General features: G+C 43.9%; 1 protein-coding gene across 6 annotated transcripts in view; it reads right to left on the bottom strand.

Moving 5' to 3' along the window:
• Positions 1–2725: 2725 nt before the first annotated feature.
• TMCC2 (transmembrane and coiled-coil domain family 2) overlaps positions 2726–27553 on the bottom strand; it is a 93085-nt gene continuing 68257 nt past the window's right edge. For 5 of the 6 annotated variants that reach the window (XM_028734310.2, XM_028734311.2, XM_028734313.2 and 2 more), the window contains 3 exons: positions 15506–16440; positions 7977–8112; positions 2726–7390 (listed from right to left, as the gene is read on the bottom strand). In XM_028734310.2, coding sequence (XP_028590143.2) covers positions 7079–7390; positions 7977–8112; positions 15506–16440 — 1383 coding nt within the window. In that variant the 3' untranslated portion in view covers positions 2726–7078. Of the gene's footprint in view, positions 7391–7976; positions 8113–15505; positions 16441–19962; positions 20318–27553 lie in introns of those variants that run through there. The other variant, XM_028734315.2, reaches the window with a different exon arrangement.

Here is a 27553-nt window from a genome sequence, read left to right as displayed (position 1 = left end):
AGGTCTTCTGTTGGACTTTTAACTGCTGTTTAAAATTCATTTTTTTGCTTTAAAATATATGTTGCAACCTAGCCTTACCTGAAAGACAGTCACCAGCTAAACATCAAAGAGATACAGAACAAATAAAATGAAATAACCATGTCTGGAAACACAGTGACTGGGCGTGTTGAGCAACCCCATTGGAGATTCCCCATGTATGACAACACAACATAGTCTCCATTTGCACTTTTCCTATCTAGCCATGGATCAGGGGACTGGAGCAATAAAGGGCAAACTCCAGTGTGTCCTTTTTGGTCTTGGGCAGCTCTCTTGCATTTCAGTAGGGCTTGTGGAGGAGAACTTCCTGATAGATGGTGACTGGCAACCACATCCTATGCTGGGGCTGGGGAACCTTTGACCCTCCAGGGGTGGCTTGATCAAGAGAACCAGGAAAGAGGACAAACCAGGGCACCAATCTGCATAAATTTGGCATACCGTAATTTTTATGTACAGGCTCATATTGAAAACTTGGTGCTACAGGCAGCGACCATTTTAGGCACGTCCAATTGACATCACCTTGCCAACAAAGGTCTGTATAGTTAAAGCTATGGTTTTCCCAGTAGTGATGTATGGAAGTGAGAGGCTGATCACCGAAGAATTGATGCTTTTGAATTATGGTGCTGGAGGAGACTCTTGAGAGTCCCATGGACTGCAAGAAGATCAAACCTATCCATTCTGAAGGAAATCAGCCCTAAGTGCTCACTGGAAGGACAGATCCTGAAACTGAGGCTCCAATACTTTGGCCACCTCATGAAAAGAGAAGACTCCCTGGAAAAGACCCTGATGTTGGGAAAGATGGAGGGCACAAGGAGAAGGGGACAACAGAGGACGAGATGGTTGGACAGTGTTCTCGAAGCTACCAGCACGAGTTTGACCAAACTGCAGGAGGCAGTGGAAGACAGGAGTGCCTGGCGTGCTCTGGTCCATGCAGTTATGAAGAGTCGGACACGACTAAATGACTAAACAACAACAATTGACGCATGATTGCTGATGTGCAGGTCCTTTTGGACTCAGAAAAGGGTGGAACAGGGGCAGAACAGGGCACAGCAGGGTGGGCTTCCCTTATGTCCACTCCATCTATGTGCACAATCACCTGGAACACAACCCTCACACAAATTGGGTGTTGCCTGTATAGTTAAAATAGAAATACAATACATTGCACCACAGAGGAAAAGACACCAGGTGAATTGTGCGCATGCTCCATGCTCAGTATGCTGGTCAGGAGCTGCTGTTGACAGGCAACTTCAAGACTCCTGCTCTCCCTGTTTATGGTTCCTTATCTTTACGCCAGACCTGGATAGCATTTCAAAATTAGGGGTTGTCCTCTGTAGAACAGGGCACATGGTCACTCCCGTTTGAGCTCCAACTCCCAGCAGCCCCAACCAGCAGGGCCAATGTTCAGAGATGGTGGGAGCAACATCTGAAGGGCCACAGCTTTCCAGCCCGTATACTAAGCAGTGGCTGGATATTCTGCTAGGATACGGGCCATTTAAAAAATAACAAATAACAAAAATTTAAAAAATCATGCTTTCTGATGAGCAGCTGGCCCTGCAGGTGCTATAGCCCCATACTGGCCTCACCAGTGTTGCTGAGAATGGTATTCTAAGCTCATGCTTGTAAATTAATTGAATTAATATGCCACATGGATCTGTAGCTTTGAAGGTATCTATAGTATGCAACCAGCCTTGTCTCCAAAGCCTATAAGCTGCCTAGAGCCATTCATGTCCAAGTCACTGCTCTTCTTTGGGCTTGTAGTTCAGAATGATATATAATGTCCTCCTAGGTCAAATGAAGAACAGTGAAATCTAACCTGAGCATTAGGAAAGCCTATCACTTTCTGGTGCCTTATAAATAGGCCACACTCCTATTGCAGCTAAACGCCAGCCCTAACCCCAAAATTCCCAACCCCCTTGAAAGAGGCTGGCCTTACCAAAGGCTTCCATTAATCTTCTGTGCTATTGTATTCAACTTATTTTCAGAGATATATGAAGGCTCATCAGTGGGACTGGCAAGGGAAATGTGCGGCTTCCTGTATCCCAGCCATTAATGTAAAATGAAGGAATTCAATGCATCTGGGTGTGAGGAAGTTGATCATTCTTCAGAAGCTGCAAAGAGTTGGTTCCTTCTGGACAAGTGACAAGGCTGCTGGGGAATGAGTAGTGGGGACAGATCAAAGGGCAGGTGTATACCAAGGGTGGGCAGCTAGGGTGCGGATTTGCACTGGGAGCATTGATCGGGTTAGAAATACCAGGAGAATCTCTCTCAGCACCATCATATGCATGACTAAGTCTCATTGCATTAGGGAGAGATGAATCAGTCCTATTTCTAGCTGGTGTCAATTTCACACACATTTCTCCGCAAGTCCCTCCTGTTCGTGAATTAGTCTCTGATTTAAAGTCCATGTGAAAATTCATATTTAAATACATATTTTATCTCAATGTATGCAGGTGTGCACATGCTGGTACTTTTTTTTTTTTTTAATAGCAGGGAACTGTATTGCAAAATGCTGCATTTTGGCAGTATCATCACAGAAGCCTGGAATCCACAGGCCTGCCCTCACTGTCTGCATGTTAGTGGCAAAGTAGACCCTTGCCATCCATCATCTGATAGAATGCACCTCTCTGAATAGCTGCTGCTGCTTCATTGTGCCACTGCAGGAGTTAAGAATAAAGGACTTGTCTTATGCCAGTGTTTTAAAATTCTTTATTTGAAAAAAAAAAAAGAATGGAAAAATATAGTGAAATGAAATCAGAGCTTCCTTTGAATGGGCTTCCCAATGGAAAGCAAACATAATATCAAGGGGTAAGGGGCAGGAAAAGATTCAAGCATACGTAATAAATACAGTCAAACAGTATAAGAAGAGGGTTATGCCATGGAGCGGGCTTGGGTGCCCTCTGTGACAGAAGTCCACAAACCTTGCCGATTCATGCCTGTCACGAGGGCTAGAAACTTAGCACTCTAAAACCTTATGGAACCACTAGCACCCAATTCACAAGGAACACCTTTCATGCCAAACTATATGATTGCAACAATCATGTGAAAAATGCCAACCACAATTTTCCAGTCACAAGTTCGTTGGATAAATCAAGCCCTCCTTCTGCTAGGGCAGCGCTGCAAGTGACAGCATCGCCCTATCAAGTGTCAAATGTTGCTTTAACTAATCCATTACATTTATATGGATACGATAGGCATGACCAATGGCATCAAACAGTCCTAAACTAATTTTGATTTAGGCTTCCCATGAAAACACAGTATGTGGCCACATGCCACACCTATTCTCGATAAGGCAGGAGGGGTGGGGCAAAGATACTATATCAGTTGAATTTAGATCAGTAAATAAATCATGCATTCATGATTCTAAGGCCACAAAGGACTATTGCAATTGTTTGCTTCTGGTGCACACAAGCATGGGAAAATGTTACCCAGCTGTTCTTACACCAGTCAACGTTCGCAAGGACTATTCAATTGATTACATCAAAAGACAAGCGTCTGGTGTTTTGTGTGTGTGTGTGTGTGTGTGTAACCCATGAACATAAATAGGCCAGTAATAAAAACAAAAATCCTAGCTGACTATGCTCTCCTCTTGCTCTGCAAAGTCTGCATGGGAACCCTCATCTAGCCCCATTTATGTTTTAGAAGCTGAGCACAACAGCATCCTCTTTAGCTCTCCACTGCAAGACTAACCTGTGCAGCAAGATGCATCTCTTATTCATTACTTGGTGACAGGGGCTGGGTCAGGAATAGTGCAAGGTCAGAACTAAAGAGGAAAGCACAAATCCTGCACCTCAGTTACACTTTCACTGTGGATTTTGGCCAAAATCTGCTTCATTTTATATTCTGGAACAGTTTTGTGTTTGTTATTGAACTCTCTTTTCCAACTCATACAACATTCATCCTGACATCATTAAATAAATTATCCATGCACATTGCACTAGAAAACCATCTCCTCCTATAACTGGGCAGGGAAGGCAAGTTGATTTTCTGACTCATGAAAATATACAAAATAAATAGATGTATACAAAAAAGTTGAGCGCCTTCACATCTCCTGGGGTTATTAAAGGCAGATCACAAATGTTACTTACATATGATGGAATTTTGACATCAGAGGCTTCCTTAGCAAAGAAGGGGATACATTCCAGAGGTTATGCCTCAAGCCACCATTCCATTTTAGGTGCCAGGGAGAGTAACATGTAGGCTCTCAAGAGCCAAGATCAGGTGCTTGGGTTGGAAAACCTGTCACCTAGACTATGATTATGCCTTATGGACAGCATCCTCAGAGAAGCAAAAATAAAATAAAAATGTTTCATGTAATGAAGAGTAGATCTGCAGGCAGAACCAGAATAAGGGGAGTAGATAACCACTCTGCCAGGCTATTTTGCATTTAACAGTCATAAGGAGGAGCATTTCAGTAGATGAAGCTTTTCTTGTTGTAGTGTCACTGGGGTGGGAGCTGACCTGCCAAAATTCTCTCTTCTTGTCCTGTACTGTAATTGACAGCTCTTGGATCCTAAGATCTTACACCACAGCCATCGGCCATAGATGAAAGCATCATAAAGTGCATATCCTCATGGGTTTGAGCAATATCAGAAGATATCAGAGATTGTATCGTAACGAAACACATTCCTTTTCTCTTTCTACAAAACCGTTTGGCATCCGCCCAAAGTTCTCACCGAAGCAAAACTTGCGCAAGCTTGACCTTAATCACATCTAAGGCTAAATTTACACATGCAACAGAATGAGGTGGTGAAGTCCTGCGAAGTACAGCAGATTGTATAACTTAGGCTGCAGGTGAATCATGTTTTTGAAAACCCTATGTAAAAATGACTCTTGCAAGCAGAAACCTAGCAAGGCATAGAAGGGAGCCTCTTTTAGACAGCCTTCTGTCTGCTATCCTGAGTTTCTGCTTTCAGGAATGTTGTTTCTAACATAAACAAGCAATCAAAAATATAACCCTACACTTAGACACACCACCCATGACACTGAATTGAGAAGAGGCCATTCCACCACCTTAAGACTCTGCCACTTCACTTTGCGACACATATAAATCAAGCTTGAGTTTTGTACTGAAAACCTCGATTCTAGTCCATTGATTACACACTATCTTTACTGCATGGGGTGGGCATCATCTGTGGCACTTTTCAATCCAGCCTACAGCCTCTCCTTCTTTCCCCACCCCCATTTTTTAAAAAATTACATCCACATGCAACTGAGACCCCCCCCCCCAAGCCTAATTACCATGTGGGGGGTATTTGTGGGAGGTGACAACTGGGGAGTGAAGGCTTAAATCCTACTCTCTCTGTCCTCCCCCATAGGCGTTTTTTGTGGAAGGAGGGCAGGGTGAGAGAGGAGAGAAAAGGGAGCAAGAGAGAATGGAGAGTCTATGTATGTAGGGGGAGTGTGGATGAAAGAGAGGAAGTGTGGGGTAAATGGGGGATTGATAGAGGGCAAGTGGGTGCAAACGTGGAGGGTGACTGCAGGCCCAACTAGAATTTACCTTGGGGAGGGACAGCGTCTCTACCCATGACTCACAGCTTCCCTTAAATAACCACCTGAATTCAACTTACAATAAGCTTCTCTTTTGCCAGCAACAGCAATTATATTTTTGCGAATATTATATTAATAACTCCTCACCCAGATCATTTCATCTTAAACCTTTTAAAATGTGCTTTAAAACGTGCCATACAGTTTTGCTGTAAAATAAAATGCTTCGGACAATAGCAGGTGTGAATAAATAAGCAGTTGAAATAAACATTGAAGAAATATGTCAGGAGCTTAAGAGCAGAAGTGATCAGTTAGTTGGTTTTTCTTCTTTTGTGAGGAAACCTCCACTAAGGGCCTGATACTGCATACGATGGCTGCTTCTTTGTCTGCTTTAAAAAAAACTACGATAATGTACTATTAATAGAATCGCTTCAATATGAAGATGGAGGAATGTCTCTTGGAGCAAGTAATGAGCAAAATTTCTACTGGTGAAATTTGATGAAGCATTGCCAAATTCAAATCGAGACTCACTAATTTTGCATGGACTATTCAACCATTTTAAAATCATGTTCTATTTTCTCTAGGTACACAGGAGATGTGAAGGCAGCTGAATTTTCACACAATACTTGATTTAGAAAAAGGAACCCACTGTAAATCAATAAATTAACACACACACACACACATACACATTTGCAAAGATTGTAAGATTCGCAGGTGCACTGTCAGAATTTCTCATTTAGTCCCTGAAGATATCAAACAAAAGCAAAAATAAATAAATAAAACAAAGCCAACCAAAAATGCTGAACTTGCACCAGAGTGGTAGATTCTTTCCCCCCTTTGATCTTGTCTCCACTGGGCAAAACTGAACAGGTGAAACAACCCAGCCAAATCCATAATCACATCAAGTCCATCATAAGAAAGATGCCCAGGTGCGCTTCTGGCACATCAGCTGTTCTGCAGGAATGGAAAGTAAAGTAGCCATGTGACTTGGATAAACTGGTGTGATATGTACATCATTCTGCTCCATGAAATCTGTGCACGTTTCTAAGGGGCATCAGTTTTAAGAAAAAGAAAAAAGTTCATCTTCAGTGTTGAACCATTGTCTTCATATGTAGAAATGAGCCTTTTATCATCCTTCTCAGGCAGAAAAACACCCCGCAAAAAAACGCTTTCTGGAGACTGGCGTTCTGCAGCTCTGCGCACAAAGCTTTGCAATCGCCCTCACTTCCTTTGTTTGCTTTGAAAGAAAAGGCTAAGGTGTTGCAGCTAAAGATTCTTCCGGACTTCATTTGCTTTCCCGCAACCCCTTGCAAAGGCATCCTGGAAGAGGGGCTTATTCAGCCTCTCACAAGCTCAGATGCAGCTACACTCCCTACGGCTGAGAGATGGTGTTGGACGTGAATAAAGTTGGCTGTGCAGGGGAAGAGCGAGTGAGGATTACATACTCTGTATAGACAAAGGAACTGAGTTGCAAGGTCTCCTCGTTCTCTCTCTCTCTCTCTACATGAAAAAAAAAACCGAAACACCCTGCAGCCCCGATACCTGGCTGCCAAGAGAATCAGCTAGGGAGCAGCACGTGTTCCAGAAGGTAAGTGATGGAGTCCCAGTGCTTCCAGAGGAGGAAGAGAAAAAGCACTAGCAGGGTGGTGCTCAGGAGACGCATGCGGGTCTTCATCAAGGGCGTGATGAAACTGGCAATGGTGGAGACAAAGACCAGCAGCACAGCCATCAAGGCCAATATGACGTTGATGAATTTGCCTAGCAGGGCCCGGGCATTGGCATTCTCCACCCCTTCCAGCTGCACCACCTGTTGCTGCTGCTGCTGAAGTTCCAGCTTGGTGACACGAGTCAGGCAGGATTCCACAGCCTCCTGCAGGGGAAAGAGAAAAAGGACCAGTGTTAGCTTAGCTGAGGGATCACAGCTGTGTTAGAACATCTGCACTGCATGCTGAGAGTACCAGATCCTGGAGAAGGGCTATGAGTTGGAGCAAACAATAACTAGCCTAGATGGACATACAGTGTGACTTATTATAAGGCAGATTCCAAGGTTCCTGCGAAAGCTGTGGCACATCTACTGATCTTGAGCCCTTCTACGATCTAGGGACAAGAGGGAACAGATTGCAGACTAGCTAATCTAAAGCTAAGATCCATAGACAAATTCTCAGTTCTTCAGATGCAAGTCTCATTCCTCTCCTCCTGCATCTTTTCAGTTCTCTAGTCTTATCAGTGCCAAACATCCACGCTGAGAGAATGATCTGTAGGAATATACCACAGTTCTAGTGTTGCAGGTCTGGTCCTGAGCTCTGCCTGTATAGCAGATCAGCTAGGATTTGTATTTATATGTAAGCCGTTCTATGTTTTTGGGAGGGAGACTGAATATGTGGAAAGAATAAATACCCAATAGGGAGGGGAAGATGTCAGGCCAGCTGTACAAGCATCCCTATGCATTTCCATACCTGAATGTCTCTGGCCCTCTCATAGGACTGGTAAGCCACCTTCTCCTCCATGCTGGCCAGCTCCTGTTTGAGATTGGTCATTTCATTCTGGTGGAGTTCTGTCAGGTCATTCAGCTGCTCTTCCAAGCGTTCATATCTGTGTAGCAGGAGAGGGAGAAACACAGTGGGTGAGAATTCGGAGCCGGAGAAGTCAGGGAAGCTCATTGTATTCAGGTGTGGGTATGAGCTTTGGGGGCTCATAATGCTGGTGTCAAAGAAAATGTGAACTTTTCAAATCCCTTAATTTTTCCTCTGGCTCAGATTTCCTTAATCTCCTACACCAGTGCTTCCCAGTTCCCAAACTCCCCTCTCCCCTCAAGACTCACCAGCCAGAATTAGCAGAGGTATCCAGGGAGTAGGAACGAGGGATCTCTGTCTATTCCCCTCCTGAGTAGCAATGACAGCAGTGCTACATCTCTCATGGACCATCAAACCTTTCAAGTTCCAGAGAGATAGGCGAGAAGAGACAGAGCTCACTTCTCCCATTTTCTCATGTGCTGCTGCTACTGGCTGATAAATCCTCAAGGGGAAGAGGAAGGGAAGGATGTTCTGAGTTCATTGGCGATGAACTTGCCAATGCTAATGAAAACACCAGCCCACAAACAACACCCAACTTTAACTTTCCTTGGAGCTGAACAACCATTTAAGAACACTGACAGCTGACTAAATAATATCCTGCTTTTCAGTCTTGACAGGTTCACAAAGATGATTAGAATGCACTTAGAAATGGAGTACAGTGGTACCTCGGGTTACATACGCTTCAGGTTACAGACTCCGCTAACCCAGAAATAGTGCTTCAGGTTAAGAACTTTGCTTCAGGATGAGAACAGAAATTGTGCTCCGGCAGCACAGCAGCAGCAGGAGGCCCCATTAGCTAAAGTGGTGCTTCAGGTTAAGAACAGTGTCAGGTTAAGAACGGACCTCCGGAACGAATTAAGTACTTAACCCGAGGTACCACTGTATGTATGCCAGAGTCTTTCTGTCCTTAGCAGCTGATGTAACAATCCATGTTCCAGTCTCTTCCCTCTTGAGTAAAAAGCCAGCAGGAGCTATAGATGGTCTCAGGGGATGGCGGAAGGTAATGCCAGTCCACAGAAGCAGCTACTCCAGGGAGCGCTCTACATGATGAAAGCATTTAATGATATATTTTCTCTACTTTCCAAGAGACCGGATTTCCTCTTATATCCCTATGAAACGTCCCTGCCTCGTTCCTTCAGGATGTTGCTATATCCTTGACAGTCAAGCAGAATAGAAAGGGAAGTGTCATTTAGCTGTGAACAGTTAAACCACTGTGGAAGCAAACTCACTGCAACTGCAACCCAATTATAGCCCCTTCTCCGGGACTGTCTGAGGTCAGATTTGCACAATGCTGGTTGGCCAACCCTTGTGTTAGATCAGAAAACAGCCTCCGCAGAGCAAGGCTGTGCCCCAGGATGACTGGCTGTCATTTGTACAAGCAGGAGCAGCAGGCAGGGAAAGTAGGGCAGAGTTGCCTATCCAATGCCACTTACCTCTACCACTTACCCAAGTGGGGGAGGTAGGCAGTGGGCAGCTCAGTGTGGGCGCAGAAACAGGTGCATCAGATTGGCTCAGCTGCTCTGCCTGCAATGGGCTCCTCACTGCCTCATCTTTCCCTCTACTGGGAGCCAATAGTGATATGTGGCTCTGGCAATCTTCCTCCTCCTCCACTTAAATTTTAAGTGCAACCCCCCCAAAAAATGGGGGGGGGTCATTTAGCATGTAAAAAGGAACCTTCTGGCACTCTATGTGTTATGGCATCAGCCTTTGTAGACTGGAATATATATGTCTACATGGATTCAGAGGAAAGAAAATGTAAACAGTGGCATCAAATGGAGAGGAAACATGAAAGTGCACTCTGGACAATTCTATATATAAAGCTTAAATGAATAAGCACAGTGATATCTGGCCACTCAAAATAGGAAGTAACTGAAAATAACAGATAAATGTGTTTGTGGGAGGGGGCATTACTGGTTCATGTTTCTTCTTCTTCTTGATTTTTATAAAGTATTTTGTACTTTTATATTGCACTTTTATGCTGAGATTCTATCAGCAGCCAGTCCAGTTGAATTCTGTACATGGAATGTGGGAGTGGAAGATGAAGTGCTGCTCCTCACCTAAAGGAACAAAACATCTTGGGCTACCCCTGGATCACCACGGAAAACTATGCTTCAAAACATGTTCCCATTTCCACCGCTTAACCTTATATAGCATTAAACCAAGCCAGTGGCTTGTCTATTGCACTGAAATAGAAAATAAAAGAAAAACAAACAGCAGAACTCAAAAGCAAATGGCAAGTTAAATATAGCAATAAAAAAGGAACTGAATAAAATCATTGCATGAGTGGCTTGGCTCTTCATAATAACTTTTCTTTAGAATACTGAGCAGAACTATGAAATACAAGGGAGGGGCAACCGCTTGGTGATAGAGCACATGCTTTGTCCAGTCCCTTACATCTCCAGGATTGGAGGGGGTTGGGAGGGGCAAAGATCAGGTGGCATGGGATGCTGCTAGACAGAGGAAATACTGGAATCAATGGACAAACATCTGACCTAGGGCAAGAAGGTAGCTTCCTACATTCCTGCAACAGAGGAAGATGTCAACAAGGAATTGGATTGTGTTTCATATTTGGCTGTCAGACAGCTGTGAGAAGAACCAGTTTGACAGTGGATGCCCCTCTGAAGAGCTATTGTGATGATTACCTCTGGGTAAACCAGCCAAAGGGCTACATGTCCTGAATGTTACATTGATACTCATGGAACCATATCCCATCACCTCATCTTATTGAGGAGGCCATCTAAGAAGACATCAGATTTCACTGAACATTTTGTTAGGCTTATTGTCCTAAGTACAACTAAATGATTACTTGCAATGCTTTGTTTCTTAACATCTCATTCCTGTGCCCCGTGCAGTATGCTTTAAGGCAGCCTTCCCCATCCAGAGACCCTCAAAATATTTTGGACTACAACTCCAATCATCCCCAGTTGGTGGTGGCCAAATTTCTATCAGTGGTTCCATCATTTGAAAGCAGAGGTCATCAATCCTACATATGGTGTTTGTCACAAACAGCAACCTGCAGCTCCCCCGCTCAAGATGAGACCCTTTTGTAACGGGCTTTCAGCCAGCCCCCTCCTCTCTTCCTTGAGCTGCTGAAAATCAGAGGCTCAAACCAGATTGCTGGACTGCTTAAAACTGTGCAGGATTTAACCCCAATCATCAGCTGATGAGTGGGGATTAAATCTTGCTGCTTTGGCTGCAGGAGCCTGTTCTGTAGGTGTGTGCAGTCAATATGAGATTTAACCCTGCCTTCCCAACCAACAGTTGACGCCACCAGTGATACCAGCTGATGGGTAGATGGACATGGTTCAACCACCTGGAGCAAGGAGGACTGTTTCTAGGGCACTGCCTAAGGTTATGTGCTCTTTTATATATACATGAGTTGTCTTCAGCACAATCCAATGCATCTGGAGGGCACCAGGTTGATGCAGGCTGCTCTAAGCTGAAATTGTGTGCTGCTGATAGAGTTTTGGTTTCCACTAAGTTTCATATAGATCAGGGGTCAGGAAGGTTTATCTTGCCATGGCTGGATCGGTCCCATGGAGATCTCTCCGTGGGCCAGATCGCGTATGTGTGTGAGCACGCATGCCCACGATTTTCAGCGTCTGCGCGTGCACTGACGCAATTTTCAGCACAACGGGAGCAAGTCCCCGTGCTGCGCTGGTTTAGTGCAGCACAAGCGGGTGGCTCGGTTTGGGGGCGGCTTGTGGGCTGGTCAAACAACCTCCACAGGCCGCTTCTGGCCCATGGGCCTTAGGTCGCTGACCCCCGATATAGATGGTTTAATGCTTCTTTTTAGAACTGTTATTTTGTATTTAAGGTTTCAGAGTTTTAATTATTACGCTGTACATCACCCAACTCCATTAGTTATTGAGGAACTAATAAGGATTGTACTGGCCTTATTATGCCTTTGTTACTCACATTTTATTGTGTTATTTTCTTTTGGTAAACAAAGCTGGAAATATGTTTGAAGCGTTGTATTAAAAAAACTTATAACTGATAGATAGATAAAGAAATAAGTCCCAATGCATTTAGCGGAGTTGATTCCCAAATAAATGTCATTCAGCTTTGGGGGTGAGGGGGAGATGAGGGAAAAAGTTGTGGGGCTTAAAGAAAAAAATATTTCAGGTCTAACGTACTTCAGAATAATTCTTTCCCTGGAAGGCATGTTTTGAACAGCAATTTCTATCAAGTGGATAACCTATTCTATAAGAGTTACTGTAGTGTAGGTGTGAGGGAACCTTTGGCCCTCCAGATGTTGCTGAACCATAGCTTCTATCAATGCCAGCAAGCAGTGCCAATGGGAAGGGGTGGTAGTTGTATGTCAGCAACATGTGGAGACCAAATGTTCCTCACACCTGCATTAGTGGTTTATGCATCTGGTGGAAGCTGCCACTGAAAATGTGGCTTGGATGAAGGATTATTTCAGAACTTGTCAGGCCTGAAATAAATCTCTCTCTCTCTCTCTCTCTGGAACACCTGCAGTTCCTTCCTCTTTTCTCCCCACCTCTTTCCTGGTTTGGTGGTCACTATTCAGTTGCAATCTAAAGGTTTTTCTCAGCCCTTCAAATGGGATACATGTGGGTGAGTGGAAAACAAATGAGAAGGGGTGTGTGTGTCTCTTCAGAAACAATCCTGCCTTTGGGAACAATGAGTTTTGTTTCCATCCCTGCTGTCACTGATAATTGCCTTCCAGGATATTTTGAGATATTTTCCAGCTTCTGGGGGGAAAAACCCAAACGGCAGGGGGTGGGGAGCATCAAACACCAGGGTAGGACAAAATGGACATCCAAAATAAATGAGGACACAGATAAGCACTTCAAACAATCAAACACACATCTAGTGAATGCATGTGGGGAGAAGAGGGCTCGTGGTGATGAGCCCCTCCCTGACCTACATATGCTCACTAGACTAGTGTTCTTTAGCTTTGGGTCCTCAGATGTTGGGCTACAGCTCTCAGCATCCTCAGCTAACTTAGCCAATAGTCAGGGGTGATGGGAGATGTAGTCTAATAAATACGAGGAACCTGAGGTTGAGGAACACTGCACTAGACTGTCTGTACAATCTCTATGCATATACAAAGGGAAGATAAGTGTGGTATGGGGCCCTGCACAGCCCCAATTGCATGCAGGAAAACTGTAACCATCCACTTTGTATGCACATGAAGATTGTAAGGTCCAGCGAATTGAGGTAGGATTTGCCACTGCAACTTTGCTTTCTCTGGGCATGTTCACTGTATGCACAGCTGGTTGCGTGAAACGCACTGTGTTCACACTGAAGGCTCATCCACACTTACCTTTCTTCCACTCTTTCCAGGCATGGTCCGCAATCTAAAGCTTTGTGTCCGAGCACCATTTTTCTTTTCTTTTCTTTTTTTGCTGCAGAGCTTTCTGTGTGAAAACTTGCTCTTTAAAGCTCAGTTGGAGCAAACATCAACCTGCAGAAAACCTGAATTGCTGTTTGCTCCAATTTGGCTTTAAAGAGCAGGCTTTCACAGGAAAAGCTCAGGGCAAAAGAAAATTTAAAAATTCATCGGACATGTGGTGTTAAAGTGTGGACATCTGCCTGGAAATAGTGGGGCAAAAGGTAAGTGTGATTTCAGTAGTAGCATTTATTCTATGGTGACTGGATTGTGTGGGAAGATGCCTTATACAAAGTCTGGCTATATGTCCATTTACTCCAGAATTGTCTACTCTGGCTGGCAGCAGCTCACCAAGGACTCACGGTCTTTCCCACCTCTGCTACTTAGTAGAGATACCAGAGATTGACCTTGGGACCTTCTGCCTGCAAGGCAAGTGATCAATCACTGACCTACATCATCTCCCCAAAAGTCCAACCAGCCTCCTCCTCCTCTCCATGCCCCCAGCACAGTTGTCTGGGCTTTGAACCAGAGACCTCTGACACTGAGGAAGAGCCATACCCCTAGACCAGGGATGCAGAATGAGTGGTTCCATAGATGTTGCTCAAGTACCTTTCTCATCATCCCTGGCCATTGGGCTAAGGTGGCTGGAACTAATGGGAGCTGGAGTCCAGCAACATCTGGGAGGACCACGGCCGCCCTAACCAGCCCTAGACATGAGAGCTGGTTGGGACCATAAGCCTGCAAGAGACTTCTGCTCCCCACACCTGTGGGAACCATAAACATAGCAACTGCATGCAAGTGTCATCCCAGGACTGAGCCTATGACCCTTCTCTCACAAAAAAATGGAAACATAATTCTTTCCTCACTGCCTACAATTTTAATGAAGCCCACGGGCAAAAGAGTTCTTGGTCCTTATTTTTCCACCGGTGGAAGAGAAGCAAGAAGCTGGCACTGAGCATTCAGCCAGGAATGCATTTCCTCTTGTGTCTTATAAATAGAAGCAGTTAATAGAGCAGTGTCTTTCTTCTTGAGGAGAACTTACAGTACAGGAAATTCCAGCAGACATCTTCAAAGCTAGTGACAGCTAGGCAGGATTTAAATCATGATTTAAATCACCAGGAAGGAGGACTTATTTGAATCACTTATTTAAAATTCAACTCCCCCCCATTTGAAATTCAGACATTTCCTGAACAAGCATGCATACTCATGGTTGCTATAGCAATTAAGGCATATTGGTTTGCAACTAAATGGGAGCCTAAATTCAACTAAAGAACATAAATCCAAAAGCTTTGGCCTTCCACCGCAAAATTATTATTGGCTTAGAAAAAAGGAGAGAAATTTCTGTTTGGCTCTCTCTCTACATAGACATGCAAGGATAACAAGGAAAATTACTTTCTTGAAGGATAACAAGTGTTATCACATGCATATAATTGTGTTAGGTGTTATCTATTGTTGTTTCTATACGGTTTCTGGTGCTAGGTTGTTGTTTGGTTTGTGTTATCCTGTAAGTTGCCACTTTGGATTTATAAAGAAAAGTGGATAGCTATTTTTAAAAATAAAGAAATACGTACTGTTCTCAGTGGAGCTTGCTTCCAGGTAATTGTGCACAGGACTGTGGCCAAAGCAAACAGAACTTTGCAGGAGAAAGAAATAGCAGTATCTGGGGGAAATTAGGAAATGGAAAGCAAATGTCCATGCTGCATGGCTGGTTCTGATATCCCAGAATCCTTTGTGGCTGCTAAATAACTGACTGGATTGAGGTGATAGGCTGATTGCCTTATGCTTTGTAGCATCTCATCTCCCCTTCTCTGTCACAGCCTCTTCTAAAGGGAAATTCACTGTCAATTTGTTTCTTTGCATAGGAACATAAAACCTAATTACATTATTTGCCAGCATCTTCATCTATTGTGCCCCACAGCATGACCCTTCAAGAGCCACAACATAAAGACTGGCCAGCATGCCCAGTTCCACAAGTCAACGACAATTAAATATGGTGGTTAAGTGTGACAGTTTCCCACTGGGAATTAACAGCAGCACACCCAACAAGTCTTACCTATAACGCTCTTCCTGTAAGCACTGAGTCATATACGTATAGTCTCGCTGCAGCTGGGCCTTGAGGTCTTCCATGGAGTCCTCAAGGTGGGACTGAATGTCCTTAATCTCCCTCAGTTCTTCTATGATGGTCTCAAAATTATAGTGGTGACTGTCCAAGGTGTTAGACTTGGGGCTGCCCAAGCCACCAGCACCCGCCCCCGAGTTGCTACCTGCTGCTGAGCCAGAAGTGGCACTGGAGCACTCATCGTCACTGCCGTATTTGGGACTAGAAACCAGAGTGGCACTGCCACTCAGAGTCCGTGAAGCCTCCTCAGGGTGCCCATCTTCCAGCGTGTCCTTCAAGTGGGCAATGTTGTCCGCACTGCCAAATTTGTTGCGGATCAAGCTTGCAAACTCTCGGGGTTTGGAGACCACAGCTGTGTGGGTGGCTTGAGAAAGGCCTGACAGTCCACCTTTGACACCCTCCACCACTCCGCCTCCAAAGCCACTGATGCTGGAGCGGACATTGGCCCCTACGTCCTTGAGGCCCTGGTGCATGTCCCGGAAGACGTCTTTGGGCTGTCGAGAGGGCCCATTTTGTTCAATCTCCTTTAGCTTTTTGTGATAATGTTCAAGCTTCTTGTGCAACTGCGCGATGGTCTGGGCTGACTTCTGGTTCTTCTTCTCAAAGACCTGTTTGATACGAGAGGCCTGCTGCTTGTCAGCGTTGTTGGCTAGTTTCAGGTACTCAGCCACATTGTCATCTCGTGCCTCTTGCTCAACCCTGATCTGCTCGGTGATCTTGAGGATCTTCTGGTGCAGGTGGTCAATGGCAGCCTTTGTCCTCTGCGGGTCTGGGTTGCCATCTGGAACGTCAAGGCAGAAGTTGCCATCAGCATCACCGTGGCTTGTATTGGAAGGCAGGCTGATTTGGCTCACATCCCCTTTATCCAACTGTGGGAGAGGAGAAAGAGCACAGAAAGAGACTTGAGTTAAAAGGCTCTGTTAAATAATGTCATTCCCCGAGACAACACATGATGGCATGAGAGAGAGAAATGGTGATGAACTACCAAAAACAGCTAGAAGAAAAAGATAAGGGAAATCAGGTGACGGTCACCGTATCACAGAGTTTTAACTGATCATCCGGCTTTCAATTACCAATTCATTGGTAAAATGGATTTAAATATGCCTGCTACCAAACTCTCAATACAGATGCCATTTTGAAGTTATCTGAAGGAAGGGCATATCCTGAAGTCTATCATATTTCCCTTTTTCATGCATTTGGAAATATGGAATATAGAATATTTTGGTATTACAGCAAGACAACAGAGCTATACGGCTTTTTTAAAAAGAGTAAAACTAGTTCAAATCCCATCAGAATTATTGAAGATTCAGGTAAAAACAACAACCCATTTTTTAATTTCAGTTTGAGACTTCCATCCTCAGTTGTCTGTGGTTCCTATTGATGGAAGGAATGGAACAGTGGTCTTACTGTGGAATGTCTGTTATCTTTGTACACAAAATCTGGAAGCCTTAATGGGAAGCAGGGAACATTTTTTCAGTCTGTAGTCTCATTCCCTTGGGAGTAATCTGTCAGGAGACGCATGCTGGTGGTGGGCAGGGCCTGAGCAAAATCTGAGCATGGCACCCCCCCCCCTTTCTTCCTCTCCTTCTGCCACCCTATTTCCCTCATTTCCCCAGCATGAAATTAGGCTAAGGGCTACATGTACCCTTCTGCATACAGGTTGTCCACCCTGCCTTAAGGACTTTCATAGTATATTTCCACTGATGTTGTGATGATAAATTTGTGAATTGTGCCCTTGACTTATTTTTCCTCCTCAGGGCATCGGAACAAAACAGAACTCAGGAATCCTGACTCATGGCCCTTTGAGAATCAGCCTATCATACCACTTGAGTAAGGGAAATGTGAAAGCAAAGGCAAGAGCCAAACTTTGTACCATGTCATAAGTAGAGGTGAAAGGACCAGAGAGCACCTCAGGATACTCTTCAGGGTTTGGTTAATAATGCTCCCCGGTCTCTTGATGTTGCTCAGCAGAAATGTAAGTCTGCAGGCCATCCCCTGAGACTAGAATGACAAAAGGCTGATAATCACATATGGGCTGTAGTTAATGGGTTTTGTAAAGCCTGCTTAACATTGGCCTGATGTTCTTAGACTCTGTAGACTCTGTGTACAGTATTTTCATACTGCTTTCATGGAAGAGCCTGTGGTGCCCATGAACCATTGTTACTAGACTACAGTGACAGAAAGGCTTTCAATGTAGAAGAAGTGGAGACTTAACTCATAAATGACACTGAGGTCCTCCTCCAAGGGTCTTCTGCCAGTTCCCTCACTGCAAGAAGGGAAGTTACAGGGAACCAGGCAGAGGGCCTTCTTGGTAGTGGCACCCGCACTGTGAAACACCCTCCCTTCAGATGTCAAGGAGTTAAAGAACTATACAACTTTTAGAAGACATCTGAAGGCGGCCCTTTATCGGGAGGTTTTTAATGCTTGATGTTTTTATTATGTGTTTATATATATATATATTCTGTAGAAGACGCGGGTGGCGCTGTGGGTTAAACCACAGAGCCTAGGGCTTGCTGTCAGAAGGTCAGCGGTTTGAATCCCCATGACGGGGTGAGCTCCCATTTGCTCGGTCCCTGCTCCTGCCAACCTAGCAGTTCGAAAGCACGCAGTGCAAATAGACAAATACCAGTAGGTACTGCTCCGGCGGGAAGGTAAACAGCATTTCCGTGTGCTGCTCTGGTTCACCAGAAGCGGTTTAGTCATGATGGCCACATTATCTGGAAGCTGTACGCTGGCTCCCTCGGTCAGTAAAGCGAGATGAGTGCCACAACCCCAAAGTCGTCTGCGACTGGACCTAACGGCCAGGGGTCCCTTTGCCCTTATATATTCTGTAAGCCACCCAGAGTGGCTGAGAAAACCCAGCCAGGTGGGTGGGGTATAAATAATAAAGTTCTTACTATTATTATTATAGCCATCATTTGTTCCCATTATCATGGTGTCATGGTTGCAGCAAACACAACAGATGTGTCTCATGACACCTTAAAGACAAACAAAGTTATTACAACATAAGTTTTCATGAACTAGAGTCTACTTCATCATGTAAGTTTTGTTTAGGCGCTCAAAATGAATAGTTGGACGGGAGATTGAGATCACACCAGATGTTTTAGACTATAACTCCCATCAAACAAAGAGCAAAGGCTTCTCTAGTTTTTCTCCCTACAAAGTTTTCTTCCCAGCTTGAGGACCAGCACAGCTAAAACCCTAGGAGCTATTTCATTCAGACATGTGGTAACTGCAGTTTAATGGCAGATATTATACCTGCCTGTAAATCTCTTCCTAAGTTGTAAACTGAAGTAGTACAATTCAGTGCCTTTTCAATTCTTATAATTTTTCAGCATAGTAACAAAAGGACTTCATCCATTTTGCCTTCAAGAGATGTGGCAACTGAAATTCATATCCAAATCAAAACAAGCCTTGACAGGAGACAGGACAGGCTGAATGGAGATTACTGATGTTTGCCATGAAGGAGTTTGACTCTGTTTTCCTTAAATAAATGAGATTATATTATACATATATATTTGCTTTTCTTAAATAAATTATATATACACACAGAGGATTAAACAACAACTATGAATGGATAGGCACTGCCTAATATACTTCTAGAGACTACAACAAGTCTCCCTTTCCAAATGATATAATACTGTGCAGGAGTAGCTTAAAAAATGAGGCAATGTTAGGAGTCGTATTACAGAAGGTACTAGACATAACAGAATAGAACAAAGTTCTACTCCCCTTGCTTCCAGTCAAAATATTCTTCGAAAGAAACGTGTAATTTCACCAGAACTAAAAGTGAAAGTTGTTAGTAACACCCACAATAACCATTTTCAGACAAGTTGCTTTAAGTGGGAAAACAGAACCCCAATTTTTAGCACCCCTATATTAGAATGATGTTGCAGCTGTGGTATGTTAGTTTTCCATAAATTGGGAGGCACTATCTTAAAATACCTGTCCAAGGTCACAGTATCTGGACCACTGCAGATCCCCACTCTTCTACTGGTGCCGGGAAAGCAAGGAGGTGGTTAATTAAGGACTGTGCCAGGTCTTGGACTCGGCTTAAGGGGCCCATTTATCATCCATGCACCTGGGCGGCTGCCCAATTTTGCTTGGTACTGGCACTAGCCACAACCCTGTTTCCTTACTTCTAAACCAGTGACTTAGTATACATTATACACTTTGTGTATAATTGTGTATTGATCACAAGGTTAGCCTTCCTATCTCACTGTATTAATCCCACTTTCATGCAGGAGTGAAATAGCTCTTAAGCTATCTCTTCAAGTGTTGAAGTTCCAGCTCAAAACTTATGAAAGCTAAAAATCCTGTTGATTCTACAGAGGTATCTCATACAGCTGTGCCCCAAGAAAGGCTGGTTTGCACCAATCATTGTACCATACCTTCCAGTGTTCATCTGGTTCCAGCACTCTCTTCTTTCTCATAGTAGTCTAAGCTTCACTGCTGAGCAAAGGAAGATCCTTGGCAAAGGAAAAACCATGAGGGAAGCACCGACAAAGCTATCCAAAAGCTACGGAGTCTTGCCCAGGCTACTGTTATCTTTCTGCTTCAGACATCCTACTGATCTGTTTTGCTGGGTGACAGAGGCAAGCAGGCGGGGAAAACACAACCCACACACAACATCATTCAGAGCAGCCACAAACTTGCCTCAACCTTATAAGATCAGCACTTTTTTTTGGAAAAAACAACAAGGAACTGCAGACTTTACAAACACTGACCGAAGGCCTATTCTTAGCTCCTGAGCTGCTCTGGGGGCTTTCCAGGACCCAGAACACAGTGAGGAGTTTCTCCTTCTCTCTTATCGACCCACAGGAATTGAACTGAAACCTTCAAGATATAGATTCTTTCTTTTTTTTTTAAGAACTATTTTGTGTACGGTCAAGATAAAAGCAAGCCTGGTGAAGCTGAAAGAGGAAACCAAGTCAATTTATTAGAGAAGTTGCTCAACTTCTGTTTCCATGAAGTGTGCAATTATTACAAAGACTACGTCACTCAGTTCCCCTTTTTTTTAAGTAAGGCAGGACAAAACCCATGTGGAGATGGAGAAACCGCTACTAGGAAACAACAGAGGAGGAACAAACCCAAGGCACCACTTTTGGATGTATTCTAGAAAATAGTTCTTAGACATGGTAGTAAATATGTCTGTAGAAAATTTACCAACAGGGGCTTTCTTTAGGGTTAACTGTCAGAAGCTGAATGGTCAGCCACTGATATAAAGTAGGGAACCTACAACCCTTTAGATCAGTGGTTCTCAACCTGTGGGTCCCCAGATATTCACTTGTGTTTCTTTGGTGGTGAGAGAGGTTGGGGTTGGCCTAGGGTGTGGTTGTTTGTTTGTAATTGGCTGTGATGATCTTTGTTTTCATGTGTGAGTGGGGTGGGTGGGTGTTTTGGATCAGGTTAGCCATATTCTGTGGGTCCCCAGATGTTGTTGAACTACAACTCCCATCACCCCTAGCTAGCAAGGCCACAGGTTGAGAAAGGCTGCTTTAGATGCTGCTGGACTCCCAACTCCTGTCTTCACTGAATGTTGGCCACGCTGACTGAGCCTGATGGGCATTGGAAGTCCAACAGTGTATGAAATATCACAGGCTCCCCACCCATTGTAAACTTATCCAGCCTCACCCCAAAATTAAGACTGAGTACAACTTCCATTCAACTCAATTAGACATGTATAGGTAAAACTATTTCTCTATCATCAACTAAGGTAGGGACATCAAAACAAGAGATTGGATATCCCAACATTTGTGGAGATGGGTCTTGGATTGTGAAGAGATCATCAGTATTGTGGGAAAGGCTCTTTTAACTCTTTCCCAATGTGTCATTTCCCCTATTTAAATGCTCCTCCCCATCCTCAAAGCTAGTATTAGCACTACAGTGGGAAGAAAGAGAGACATGATGTGGGTACCTTCCCCTTTTCCACTTTAGAACTACTAGCAGCTTCATGAGTGGTTATTTTTGATGGTGGGGGGGAAAGGGTAGATGGGAAACAGTTAATCATCTCCTACCTACCCTAATGTTGCTGTTCCAATCAGTATCAGAATTTGCAGCATCTTTTAAAATGGGAAGCAAAAGAGATCTAATCATGGCTCTCCTGCAACATGTCTGTTTTGCTCTTCAAAAGTCACAGCAACGCTGGCAGGCTGTCTTGTGAATCAGACTTGCACAAGAGGTAATTTCAAATTCCAAGGCCAAGATAGGTTTTTTGTTTTTGTTTTAAGGAACCTGTGTTGGCAGCCTCTTCCTGATTTTATGCTAAACTCCTTTATAGAAGAAGCTGAAAATAGGACATAGGTAAGTATGATTCAAGGAGATAGAGGTAGGGGGAAGCACTGATGTCCCCAGAGGTCTACTCGACAAATTATATCAGATTCCCAAATAGCCAACACCAACTGTGCAGATACAATAGAAGGAAGTGTGGCAATGTGACAATCAAAACTCTTGATTATCAAAAATGAACCTGTCCCTCTGCGGCACAACTGCTTGCATAACTTTCTGGAACACAAGAAACATGTTTCTAATCCCAGGCCTGTGCCAAGGTCAGGTTCAGAATTTTTGGTGAAACTAGGCTTTAGGAATAAGAAATGCAGGCAACCCCCAATTTTCGTGGGGTTTGCATTCAAGCTCATTGCGTGTGACAGTGGAGCCTGTCCTGCCACACCCCATTCCACCCTCAATCCAACCTGTTTTCTTGCCTCTTCTAGGTTCATGGCGATATGTGCGTGTGCACTATTACGCGAGCTTTGAACGCGTGCAAAATGGTTATTGCCTGTACTGTACACCTCCACTTCCCTCGTCCTGTCCAACTGACTTTAACCCAGTTGTAGCATGTCAAAACAAAACCAGGTACACTCTTTTGAACAGTTATCCATGCACTGATAACATCTCATTCAGGCTATTGCAACTCACTGTACCTGCAGCAGCACAATTGTTCACTGGGGTGAGTCATACAAAGCATCTAAACGTTAGTCCTGGTACAACTACATTGGTTACTAGGTCATTTCTGAGCAAAATGTTCAGTGCTAATTTTAACCTACAAACCCCTGAATGTCTTAGGACCAGGGTACCAAAAGGACGGTTTCTCTACCTTAAATCTGCCAAGTCATTAAGACCAAGGTCAGAGACGCTGCTCCACATCCCCATGCCACATAAAGTAAGGCAGGTGGTGACCAGAGACAGAGTCTTCCAGTTGCTGTGCTTCATTAAAGGAACTCCCTTCTTAGACTCACCTTGCACTCTCTCTATTTTCTTTATGGCACTAGGGGAAACCTGCCTTATTTGTCCTGTTTTATGCTGAATTTTTAATTGACCAACTAGCTGCTATCTCATATATATATATATATATATATATATATATATATATATGGGTTGTATTCAACCAAGTCCTGCTCAGGATAGACCAATTAAAATTAATAAAGCTATGTTAGCCATGGCCATTAACTTCAGTGGGTCTACTCTGAGTAGGACCAGCACTGAATATCACTGTGTGTGTGTATACAGTATATGGTGGAATTCAGCACTATGCTATTAAAACATTCTGTCTGTACAAGCGTAACAGCTTATCAGATAGAACAATTCCCTGCCCCCCTCGCACATTGCTCTGGAGTTCTCTCGACGCCCCCTCTAGGCCAATTTTGGGAGCATGCATGGGAGCAGGAGGGAGACCCTGTTGTGGAAGTACAAATCCCTGCATAGGGCTTCTGTTAATGGGGTCAGTGTGGGGTAGTGGTCAAAATGATAGACTAGGATCTGGGAGACCAGGGTTCAAATCTGGGTGACCTTGAGTCAGACACTGCCTCTCAGCCTAACCTGGAAGCTACAAAGTCTGGAAGCTACAAGCATGCAGAGCTGCTCCATAAAATAGCAAGCCTTCAAGACTGGCAGGGGTCTAATGCCCCAACTGCACACCTATTCTCCCCTTGCATGAAGCACCAAAGAAGGTGAGTGGCAGAACAGGAGGTTTATCATATGCTACCTTGTCCAAGGGCACACCCAGGCCGTACATTTAAAGCACTTTAACAGAATCCTGGAACCTGTAGCTAGTTAAGGGTGGTGCAAATTATAACTCTGTGTGGGGTGTCCTAACAACTTTCAGCACCTTCAACAAGCTATGGACTCTTTGCAGGAAGCCACAATTGTTGAAAGAGGTTTCTTGAAAGTTATTTGCCTAAGGGTGTCAAAACACAAGATACAAAATGGAGGTTCCCCATCAAGCGTCAAATTTTCCCTGCAGAATATGTGAAATGCCCCAATAACATCAATGTAGGGTGGAACTACATGTTACACTTTTGTTTTACAAAATGCAAGCAATGAAACTGCCATTTAAATGGACAGGGGGACATTTTCCAAATCTTTTCCCATTGAGGCTATTTTCCTGCCCCAAATCTCCACTCCCCACTGCTTTTACTCCCACTGTGCAAAAGATAGGAAATTATCTTCTTTCATAACAGGGATAAAAGCAGCTAGGGACCGGGGAAGATCTTTGATGGGGGAATTACCTGACAGAAAAGAGTTAAGAAACTGCTAGCCTTTTGTGATGGTCTTCTATTTCATTTTTTTTAACCCAGTCCCCAAAATGACTCACAGAACTGCATGTCATAGTGACCACAGCATACCTATTAAGAGAGGACCAAATTCTGGGTTAGCATAGCAACCAGCACAGTGTGCTTTTTATATTGTGTTACGGCGTATAAAAGCTACCTCAAAAGAAAAAGAATACTATCAACATAGGAAAGAGGGAGAAAGTAATTGTTTGAAGGAAGGAAGAGCATGGCTGACCAAGTGCTTTGAATATCAATACACAAATTAGTGACAAGACCTTGGAAACAGCCAAAAATACATTTCCCTTGCCTACTATGTAGACAAAAGTCCCACAGGGAGGTTATATGCTTCCTCAATTAATGCACACAAAAGAAGCAATTTCCTCAGCCTGACTGGATAATGATATTGAAGGGGCACAGAATGTCTGAAATCTCAGCAGGAGCCTTGTGTGATCCCGGAGCAAGCCATCTCTGAGAGAAGGGTTGCACTCAAAAGGCAGGCAGCGTGACAAGAGGAGGCAAGCAATCTTGCTGACAGTAGCAGTGAGGTCATAGTGCCTGAGGAAAACCAAGCCAACTTGAGTGATTGACTGAAACAGAGGCAATTTTTAGAGGGGCAGCCATGTCAGTTGCAGAAAAAACCAAGGGTTGCACCCAACATTGATTCTACTCAAAAAAGTTGCACTGAACCAAATGAACACAACCAACTTAGGGCGGTTAATTTCAGTGGATATACTCTAAGTAGCACTAGCATTGGACACAACCCAAAGTGTCTCATGGCATCTTATGAATCAACATATTTTCATTATGTAATATGCTTTCATGCACCAGAGCAGTATTTCCCAAAACTTCTCCCACCCCAGACTATTTGAAAAGTTGCTGCAGGTCTTGGCAGACTGCTGAATTATTTTTCTGCCCCTTGTTGAAACTGTAATGCTCCGTTAGACGTGGCATGACTTTTAATTGTATTTTTAGTACTTTCTTTATTTCTTATATATTGCATTTGATTGTATTACAGGTGAATTCCACAGAATTTAGTCTGTAATACAAATACCAACTTATGAGAGATAAAAGCAATAAAATACAATTAAAAATCAATATAAATATTTAATACAGTGGATGTGCTTTCTCCCATCTTCAACTATAAATCCATGGACACTTCACAGACCACTTGAATCAAGCTTGTAAACCACGGGCATAGATGAAACAATTGGGGTTTAAGAGGGAAAAGGTGGAGCAGAGGCTGCAGAAAACAAATGGAGTGAGAAATGGGATGAAGAAGGGGAAGCATGAAATAAGAGAGAAATGGGGTTTAGAAGGAGATAGTTCAGAGGGGGAAAGAAGTGGAAAGGAAGAAAAACAAAGAAGCAATATGAAATCCTAAGGTGAAAAGAGTGACATGAGATTGTGCATGTAAGGGGAGCATGTGGAACGTATAGATGTTTGGGAGAAGGGTTGGTGGGTTGCCCATAACTTTTTTGTGTGGTGGTGGGGACTGGCTGCCATTGCCATTAAACACCACAAGGTGGAAAGCTGCAGAGCATTTTACTTTGGAGGAGGAGGAGAGCTTCAGCCAGCCTTCAGTGCAGAGGTTAGAGGAACGCTGAGGCAGCTTTTTCAACTGCCTTGATCCTACAAGGTGCTAAGCACCTTCAGCTCCAGTTAACATCAGGAGGAGGTTAGGTCAATCTCAGCACTCTAGGCTGCCTGTGTAAACGCCCCTGGGCAAAGTCAGTCTGTACAGTCCAAGAGAACCTTTTCTTTCCCACTTAAACAGCAGAGTTCAGGAACCCAGCTGGCTTGAGTGAGCCAGGCTCTCTTGACTCTGATGGGAGCCCTGGAGCCTGATTTTCCAGAGGAGGAAGCATGTGTGGGTGTCTCACGCCTTATAAAGCTATAGGAACTTCCTCTCCCAGGCTCTTTGGACAAAATTAAAAACCCAGGAAAGCCTTGGCTGCCTAAAGGTGATGAATACTGGGTTCATTTTGAACACAGGAATGCACACTGGATGTGGAAATGGAAACATTTGTTACATAATCAGACTAAAAGGAATAGTACTAAAACCACAGCAGGGTAATGGGATTTTCAGGATAAAGCTCTTTTAAACTTTCAGGGATCAGCCACAAACTGGGTAGTGCTACAGATTTTCTATTTTCAGACAATAACAAATGTTTTTGTACTAGAGTATGCTGCTGCTACTTGCACAGCTCGCCAACCTCACATAACCCTCACCCTCCTGAGCCCCATATGACCAAAGAGGGCACTTAGAAGCTATCACGTCAAAGGCAATTTAAACCAGATTACCCTGTCCAGGGGAAATCTGACGTTAAGGAAGTCCCTATTTGGATGCACCCATGCTCAGAGTAGCATTACAACAGCAAGCAAAATATCCCAGTTTGAATGGTGAATGCGGCAAACTTGTCCAACAGCAAACATGTTAGCAGATTCAGACAATATACAGGCAACTCCCCATTTGCGGGCGTTCAAGGCAAATGCAACTGTGACCACACGCATTCCCACAAATCCGGAAGTGGCACAAATAGGGGCAAAAACGGTCCTAAAAGAGCGTGGAAATGGCAAAATGGCCCGAAAACAGCATCAAGCAAGGCTTTGCAAGAGCAATCCCAGGAGACCTAGCACAAAGTTTGAGCAAGGAGGCTTGAAGGGAGCAACTGTGGTGTTTGCAGGCTTTCTCGATGGTGTTCCCAATATACGCGATTTCACTTCGATGCATCGTGCCTCGGAATGTAACCCCCATGTAAATGGGGAGTTGCCTGCATTGGATTAAAAAGGTAAAGGTAAAGGGACCCCTGATCATTAGGTCCAGTCGTGGCCGACTCTTTACATGCTACCATCAACGCTAGTTTCCAGCAGGATGGAACCTCATCATTTCCTGCATCTGGACCATATCATAAGCCTTCAATCTTTATGTCCTAAACCTACCAGAGTGGAATACTTCATTTGCAAATGCAAAGTCATGTCAAACCTCCTACAGCAAATCAATCTGTTTTATTGTTTTCAGCAACAAAAGGATAATTGGGATGCCAGAAACGCTTAAGGGCAAAGTGTTTAATAAACCCCAGCAAACCTGAAATGTCTGTGCAATAGATTTGACATAAGGATTAGCCAAATAAAATGAACTAAAATCCCTGTACGGAGGGAAAGCTTTGCAGTTGTTCAGTCATAATTAAAGTTCTCTTTCACAGAAAGCCAGTGGGGTCCTTTGGAGATGTAGGAGGAAAAGCAGGATTTAAAGCTGGTGTGGTGGAAATAGGGTGGCCACTTATACATCTGTAATAATAAAAAAAGAGGACAAAAGAGGGCACAGTTCTGCATAAAATTTCTGTGTACTATTTTTTTTGTCTAGATATGAATTTAGAAATAAGGACTATAATTTTAAAAGAAATTGGGTACATCTCAGCATAGTCAGACC

The sequence above is a fragment of the Podarcis muralis genome, chromosome 5, assembly GCF_964188315.1.
Source record: "Podarcis muralis chromosome 5, rPodMur119.hap1.1, whole genome shotgun sequence".
Lineage (NCBI taxonomy): Eukaryota > Metazoa > Chordata > Lepidosauria > Squamata > Lacertidae > Podarcis > Podarcis muralis.
Note: the sequence above shows the minus strand (reverse complement) of the source record. Positions and strands in the feature narration are given on the sequence as shown.